Here is an 8,810-nt window from a genome sequence, read left to right as displayed (position 1 = left end):
TGCTGTGGCATGTCTTCAACACGCTGTGGCACGTCCTCCCCAGCCCTGCTGCGGGACACTCCCCGAGCAGCCTTTGGACGTTCCCTGGGGTGCAGCAGGATGCTCCCTCACAGCCCCGCTCCCGCAGCGGCGCACCTGGGCTCGGTGTGTGCGCGCGGCGGTCCACGGCGCTGCCAGGGCGGGGGTGACTCACGCTGCCGCCGCCGGCGGCCCCCGGCTTTATAACGGCTGGGGCGGCCGCTGCCACCGGCTCCGCTGCGCCGCGCCGCGGGGAGCGCAGGGGCCGCGGGACGGCACCATGCGGAGCTTGCGCGGCGCTCCGCCGGCTCCTGTACTGCTGCTGCTGGCGGTGCTGCTCGCCGCGGGACACGGCGCCGTCATCACCGGGGTGAGCGCCGCCGTACGGCACCGCGCGGTCGGCCAGGACCGACGGCACCGACGGGAGCTGGCATCGGCAGCCGCAGGCGGGCTGGAGCCGGGCGGGGTTCGGCCCGGGGCTGCGGGGGCTCTGTCGGCAGAGCGAGGACGGGACCTGGGGTCTGTGTGCGGTGAGGGACAGCGGGAGGTGGGAGCCGCCCGGGAGAAGCGGTGCCGGGTGTACGGAAGATCGCTCTTCCGTGAGGGGTGATCAGAGAGGAGGGTCTCCTTGGGATAAGTGATAGCCAGGCTGGGAAGAGGAGCTGTGCCAGGGAAAAAGAGGTGACAGGCTCGGAGATCGGTCTGGGATAGGTGGTACCGAGGCACGGGGGTCTCTCTGCACTAAGTGATGCTGGAGCTGCGGGTTATCTCTGGACTAAGTGATACTGGAACGTGGGGGTCTTTCTAGAAGGAGGAATGCCAGGATATGGGGCATCTCTGCAGTGGATGATATCAGGACCTGCACGTCTCTGGGGTGAGGGATGCCACGGTGAAAGCTCTGTCCCTTTGGGGTGAGGGATGCCTGCACTCGGCGGGGGATTGTCTCCAGGCTGGTCCGTGAGTGTGCAGGGACTCAACTGCCTCTCTAGCGCTGGAGGCTGCCTCCCGCTTCCCTTCCCGCAGCCCCACTGCCCGCAGACATGTCCCGAGAGGGCCCGACTAGGGCACGGCGCTGCCGGGTCGTGCACCCCGGATGCCCGCTCCTTCAGCCTCTCTGCTCGCAGGGCAGGCACTGGTATTGCAACCACCGCAAAACGCTCCTTCTGGTTTGTTTTTTTTTTTTCCTGAGGATGACTGTGCTGCTTTCTTTCCTCAACACTCACCCCTGCACATGAGTCCTCTGTTGTTGTTGTTGTTTTTAGACTTGAAATTTACTTTGGTTGTGAAAATATTTTTTTTCCCAGAGACATTATTTAACTCAGAGCATTGCATCACGCTGAAGGAAAATGGTTTTTTTTAGTGTTTGCTTTGGATTAATAAGCCAGCGCTTGCATTCCTTCGAGAGGTTACATGTCTTCTGTAACCATCCGAAGTTGTGCTCCCAGTAGCCAGTTACTCTGTGATTGTCCAGGCTCCCCATCCAGACCTCACTGAAGTCTGTGGAGGGCCCCATAAGCATTTCTCTGGAAGTTAGATCAGTTCCAGCACGGAAAATTTTCAGAGCAGAGTGTGAAGGGATTTTTCTAAAACTTGAGAATTTCAAGTTCTTTTTAATTAGAATTATTTCCAGTAGTGTAGGACCAGTTTGTATGCCTGTTGTCAGAGTTGTGGCTACACCTTGAGAGCATAATGAATCCATTAAATAAAGTAATTTTAAGCACTGAATAACTGATCAAGGACAAAGAATATTCAAAACATAAAAATAGATTAGAACTAGAAAGTGATACTTTATTAACCATTGCAGTGCATTTCCACTTAAACTACTTGGATGCATTTTTGGGTTTTGATGAATGTGCAAATCTCAGATGAGAACTGACGTAGGTATTCCTGTCCCCATCTCCTGAGCCTGAAAGGTCCTTTTCCTCTTTTAATTTTCCTCTTTTCCTATTTTCCTTTTCCTATTCCTATTTTCCTTTTCTTTACCTTTTCCTTTTTCTTTTTCTCTTTCCTTTTCCTTTGCAATTTAGGGACTTGATTGGAACCTTTCTTCCTTCAGTGGGGGTTTATGTGCTGACTTAAGTTGCCTTTGGAGCTGGCATTTCACCCAGGACTTTTTCCTTAAGCTGTATTTTACACAAAAGTGGGTTTAAGTGGGGTGCTGAGGAGGAATGTCCTTCATGTCGTGTCTGGTGAAGATTTAGAGTAGTGGCATGAATTACACATTGCAGGTAAGGTATATGCAGGAGCATTTGGGCTGAATATTTTTCAGAACTTGCCATACATTTTTGGAAAGGGACCCTTAAAAGTTCTGCCAGATGTATACATGTGTGTGTGAGTTGTAAAAGCAAGCACAGATACCCTTGCTTGGCTAGGATATGCTCAGACCTGTTTAGCAGTTGAGTGGTACTTCACTCCAGACCCAGTTCCATGGAAATGGATGGGGTTTGAAGTACACAGCTGAGGAAAAAAGGGAGTTCAGGAGCTGTCTGGTGAGGAATAACAGAGCCTGTGGCTCCAGCTGAGCAGTGGACACCAGCTGGACAACCAGTGTGTTGGGAGCAGCAAAAATCACCAGACCTGAAGGTTTTTTGTGACTAGGACAAAATTAGACCATTAGAGTACTTTTATTTTGAGAGAGGTTAGAAAGCAAATATTATCTACCTGGCAGGCTGTAGTAGTAGTTTTATGGCCATATTAGTCTTATAAGTAAATACTCTGCGTGTTGGGCTCACCTGTAGCATAGAGTTCTCTGCTTCATTAAATGTGTGTTTAGGAGGAGTGTGAGCTGTTTGGGTAGCACACACTATTTAATAGCTTGACCCTAATGCAACAGCTTCTTCTTAAATTACTGGTTGATCTGTAAATACGTAGTTTGATTGGGCTTCTGCTGGTTGAACTTGTGTAATATTTACCCAGTGGAGTACAGTCTAATGACATTTATCATTTGAATCCCAAGGTAAGATCTGTAAGTGAATGTTTGTTCTCATACACAGTTTTCCCCAGAGCCATTATCACGTTCCCTGACCATTTTCATAGGTTGCCTGTTTATGAGTGCCTTTGGTCCATCAATCCTCCTGTCAGACATTAAGAAAGTGGGGAGCTAATTCAGCTTTCCTTTGGGGTGTAATCAGAACCTTTAACTAGTGGCATTTCTCATCAGGGAAAGGGGACTGTTTTTTCCATTAAGCTCATCAGACTTTTTACTATATGAAATTTTGGTTAAAAAGTAGGCAGAAGAGGTGCAGTGAGTAACCTGTTTCCAAACTCTAACATGTCAATTGCTCTTCATCATTTCTGTATTTTAAAACACACCCAATAGTTTGCATTTTGGTTTGTGCTTATCTAAGCTGTATTGGGTAAGTACCTGAAATATTTCCCTCCTGCATTGCAGGAAGAATGCTACCACGGCAGCGTTTTCTTGGATTTGGACACTTAAGCAAGGTTTTTCTTGTTACATATTTAAGACCACTTTTAGTTACATGTAATTCTAGATAACAACCCCAGAACCCATATTTAAACTTCTATTTTAGCTATTTCTACTTGGACTTCTCCAACAAAAATCATGCAGTACTGCAATGCAAAGGCACTCAACCATGAGGTATTATCATAAGAAACTAGAGGGAATAGTTACCTAAAAGTCTTTAAATTAATGGATAATATCCTATCTTAGCTTCTCCATAAGACAAAACTCCTGACTGCTTGGTGCACTTGGTCCTTGCACCTGCCTGAGTGCACTCAGGCTCCAATCTAGGAAAGCAAAGTGGCACATGCCAGGTCCATCAGTGCTCAGAAGTTGGGACTGCAAGTCTCTGACAGTCCTGGATTTGGCCCTGAGATCTGTATGTGGTCATGGCTTTAAACATCCTGAGCTCAACTCTGAAAGATGCCAGGAGCCTGTACGTTCAGATCCATGGGAGCTATAAGTATTGCATATCAGCCTTAAATCTGATTATTCAGCCTTAATGAGCCATGATAACTTGTGGGGTGTCAGAGGCAGCTCCTGAGCACCTCATCTGTCCTATTTCTGGAATATATTTATTACTAATTTCATTTGCCTAATGCTGTATTGAATTCCAGGCCTGTGACCGGGACCATCAGTGTGGAGGAGGGATGTGCTGTGCGGTTAGCCTCTGGATCCGCAGCCTGCGAATGTGCACACCGATGGGAAATGTGGGAGATGAGTGCCACCCTTTGAGTCACCGAGTGAGTATGTCACCAGGGGGCTGTGGCAGGGCAGAAAGGGACAGGAATATAGTGCACTGTACCTCACATTGAATTAAAATAGGGAAACATCCCATGGGTTACAATACCCAGCCATTTGCATCTGTATGGAAATAACACTGAAGGTACCCAAGTAAGGAAATACATTACTGTCAGAATTATGCTGAAGAGAATCCGAGGATGAAAGAACTACACAGCTCCAGATTGTTTACTGATTAGTTTGTTGTTGCTGTTTGCTTCATTACATGACCCAAAACAGCTTTAGCAGTTCCGAAGCCCAATGCTACAGGTGTAAGCAAGAGTATAAGCAAATGTTACCAACCCCTAACAACATCCCTTCACAAACAAAAACATCACCAGCCAGTGTTTGGACACCCAGTGCATCATTGCAGCATGGTCCCTGCCATCAAACAGCAATGTCTCCTTGTGCTCCAGAGGCTGAGAAGTTAAAAGCTCTGCTCAATTACAGTTAAATTCTTAAATCTTCTGCTGTGATACTGGGGACCAAATTCTCATTTTTACTGTGTAAAGTACCAGTTTTTTTCTTGTGAGGGCTCTTTACATTAGCAGAAGTCTCAGGATAAGAGAAATTGCTACTGGGCAAATTATACTGTCTGATATATCTTAAGCTAATTGCCTGCATAATTACAATCAAAGAAGATCTGTCCACCCCGGACTTAAAGTCAGTCAATGATGTTTATAAGCTTTATGAGGTTAACTTTAGATTACTCACCCCGTTGCCCTTCATGAAAAACATGAAGCAAATTGGTTTACAGTAGTATGTGAAATAAGTTATTTTTAAGGATGGAGAGTTTACTCAGCAGTTTCTCTCCCCTAAATAACTGGGTAGCTGGCAGCTGGGAGACTAGCTGCCCTGAGCACCAAAACCTCTCACTTGCCTGCAGCTCAGGTACAAAGCAGGCACCACCATGGCCACACCACCACCTCAGGGACCTCTGAAGAAGCATGGAGATACCCTGGAGGAGATGGTTGGCAGTTGGGTTTCTACCTTCTAGTTTCCTTCTCAGCAACTAGATGGCGTTGGCTTGATGCCGTTAACAGTCTCAGCTGGCATTGCAGAGGCAGGGTTTGCAGGCAGGATGGCAGGGTTTGCAGGCAGGGACAGGCAGGGGAGGTTTGGCAGGTCAGCACACAGAGCTGCCAGCACGAAGGTAGCTTTGCTGCCGCTATGCACCTTGCACATAACCACCACATCTCTCCCAGGAGGTCCCATGTTTCCTTTTCACCCACAAACTCCCAATGCTTTGTACTCATGAAACCAGTACTGGGCACACAGCGTAGTCAAGATGCACTGGCTCACCCAGCATCACCAGCAACAGCTCCGGGCACATGGGCTCTGCCTGAGCAGGCAGAAGCTGCATGCCTTGGCAAAGCTTTGTCCTGCAGAGCTGTCACTTGCTGCCTGTCCCCAGCCGGGTGTGTTGTTAAAGTCACATCTTCAGTGTGGGAGTCCCGCTGAAAGGAACGTTTCCTTGCAGCAACTGTAATGTTTGGAATAAATCAGCCGAGCTGTCAGAGGGCTGAGCAGTACCTCTGAGTCAGCCTTACCAGCCCTAGGAGCTCAGGTTTTTCTGCAGTGCTGTGCGTGGGCACCCGAGAGGTGTGATTCCCAGCAGGGAGTCCCCATCACTCACGGTTGGTGGTCTCTCTGCTCACTCTGGGGCAGAGGGAGCCATGGTGGATGGCATGGGGAAGCCCATGGCAGCCCTTGCTCTGGGGCTGCTTTTCAGATGGTGCTGGGCAGGGGGCTGTGACTGGCCTAGGGCACTGCAGGCAATGTGAGACCCCCACTCACCCCCTGCACCCAGTGGGGTGTCACTGGAGTCAGGCAGGTCCTTGGCATGATGAACAGGGGAACGTGTGGGACTTCTTTCCTTCAACTTTCTTACAGAGAAAACTGGCACACCGACGCAAAACAAACTTGGAATATTACAATTACAGGCTCAAAACACCCAGAAATCTGGAAATGAGGGAATTAGGGCTGCCTGCCCAGCAGTGGCTTTGTACCTCTGTGTTTCCCTTGCTGCATCCAGCCGAATGCTCAGTGCACGCTGCTGGCCGGCAGCACTGCGGCTCCTGGCCCTGCTGTCCTACCAGGCTGTCCTGCTTGGCTCAGCTCATGTGCTGGCAAAGGCACAGCTCCTGTAAAAGACAGAGCTTGTGATCAAGTTGTTAAAGAGTGTCAGTGCATGTGCATTTTGTGGTGCGACTAAATTTGTGTAATGCAGTCCATATGTGTGCTTCCCGCAACACAGTGTAGCTGGAGGAGGGTGGGATGAAATGAGAAACCTCTGCCCTGGGGGGGAAAAGAATCCTGCTCAAAGAGAGTCAAGATGACTTCCAGAGGTCCCTTCCAGCCTGAATTACCAGGGGATCCTGAGGTTCCCAGGTCTTGCTATGCAACTGACAGACTGCTCTGTGCCATATGACAATGCAGGAATCAGGGCAAGTAGGCACTGCATAGTACACCCTGCAAAAACGTGATGCTAAAGGCCAGTGTAGTTACACAACAGACTCCTTTATGAAATGGGAGTAAATGCAGAACATGTGTCACAGATACAGATTTACACGGCAACACAGACCGCTACGTTTTGCTCTTAACTGTGGTTTGACCAGGGAATGCAGTGGGGTTGGTTTTGCCATCTGCCTTCCACCCCCAGTGCTGCAGCTTGTGGGGATCTCCTGCTGTGGGGGGAGGAATGACATTCCCAGTATTCCCACTATTCATCTAAATCCATCCCCCCAAGCACCACCGCCGCTGTGCTCCCTGTCCCTGATGTCTCTTCTCTTTATCCCCAGGTTCCCTTCTCCGGGCGACGGATGCACCATACCTGCCCATGCCTGCCCAGCCTGGCCTGCGTACGGACTTCTCCCACCAAATTCAAATGTTTACCGGACTTCAGAAAACAAGATGTCTTTTTTTAGCAGGAGCTTTTCTGCACTAGAAAGAGCCTCTCGATGTATTCGTTTTCTTGTTGTTGTGATGAACAAGGTACTTGCCAGGGGAAACCCTTTACCATACTTTCCTGCCTCACCAACATTAAAACTGAAGATGAGATGCTGTGCTGTAGCAGCCAAGGTTTTCAGGAGGGACCCGCAGTGGTGGATGCTTTCATTTTGGGGTGAGCAAAATGACATCTGCTAAGCAATGTTGCTTTCTGAGGGCAGGAACTTTGTGATATCTGAACCATCTTGTGCTCTTCACAGTTCCAGCATATCCCCACAATGAAAACATCCAAGATTATTGTCAGTTTTGGAAAACTTTGGCCATATTTTTACACTTTGGAATGTCTGAATCGAACTGAGAGTTGAATAATTGCATAGTGTGAAGCATATGACAATTGCCAAACCCCTGTATTTATGTTACATTTCATATTTTATTAAAATAACTGTATTTTAAGTTAGGCACAACTCTAGGGTAAAAGTTAGACCAATAGATGTAGTTTTTACACTTTTAAAAAGAGAACAGTGGAACCAAAGCATTTCAATATTCAAAGTATTAAAAGATTTTGTTATTTTAGTATTCTAAGATGAGAAGTTGTTGTTACTTGAGTTGGTGTAAAACTACCTGATCATCTGAAACTATGTATTAAGATGTAGTTTATATTAAAAAAGGAACCCTGAAGTTTATTGTAATGGGCTGCCGGACTTCTTGTATATGTGTAAAAATTCTGTATCAGAATAATGGCAGTATATGATTTGATTTATTTTAATATTACAGCATTATTTTGTCATTGTGGTTTTCCATTTTTATTCAGTGTAATCTGTTATCACACACTCAACTCACCCAAGCTAGCAGAGTTCCTTATGGATAGTTTAGCAAAGGATTATATGCCACTGGCTGCTTTTAGGGCAACTCAGCAGTTGACCAGGCATGACATCCTCAATCAAGCTGCAGTCTCAGACGACGGAGGAATCTTGCTGTAGCTAATATGAGAGGTTTTTCTTGGCACATGCCTCACAGAATCAACTTTAGCCCAGCAAACATAAAATTTGTGGGGTTTCTATGACATACTGTGCAACTTCATATTTACTTGTCAGTCCCTAGAGCTGGAATACCAATGGTTTGTGTGAGTTTCACACGTTTCTTACTCTCAGACATGCAAACATATGCTGGGACTGGAAAAGTGAAGTCATTCATCCTTCAACAATCAGTGCTTTGCTGGTGGTGACGATAGAGAGGGTTGAGAGAAGTTAGCATGCTTGTATTAAGGCACACACCTGTATCACTTGAAGAAGATGAGAAGTGAGTTTACCAGGTATGTTCCACCTGGCTCCACAGACTCCCTGAGGAGACAGAAAGAAATAACTGGGCTTGTTATTTTGCCAGATCCGTGTGGGTTCTGCACATGTTAGAAAAATCAATGTCTTGAGACATAGTACTACATCTTTCTGCCTCAAGACAGCCCAACCCCAGGGCTCCTACTCCAAAACCTATATATTTTGTGTCACCCTCTGCAGTGGCAATACAGCAGCTGTGCAAGTGGCAGCAGACTCAGGTCCTGCAGGGAAAAAAACCAAAAAACCAAACAAAAAAAGAGAGTGTGAGG

General features: G+C 47.4%; 1 protein-coding gene across 1 annotated transcript; it reads left to right on the top strand.

Moving 5' to 3' along the window:
• Positions 1 to 298: 298 nt before the first annotated feature.
• Positions 299 to 7,185, top strand: PROK2 (prokineticin 2; the record flags this gene model as incomplete). The annotated part of the gene is made up of 3 exons (XM_080625753.1): positions 299 to 388; positions 4,096 to 4,221; positions 7,060 to 7,185. 3 exons carry the CDS (start codon positions 299 to 301, stop codon positions 7,183 to 7,185), a joined length of 342 nt encoding a protein of 113 aa, XP_080481879.1.
• Between the last annotated feature and the right edge of the window lie 1,625 nt (positions 7,186 to 8,810).

This window comes from Psittacula echo (genome assembly GCF_963264785.1).
Source record: "Psittacula echo genome assembly, chromosome: 9".
Taxonomy (NCBI): Eukaryota; Metazoa; Chordata; class Aves; order Psittaciformes; family Psittacidae; genus Psittacula; species Psittacula echo.
Note: the sequence above shows the minus strand (reverse complement) of the source record. Positions and strands in the feature narration are given on the sequence as shown.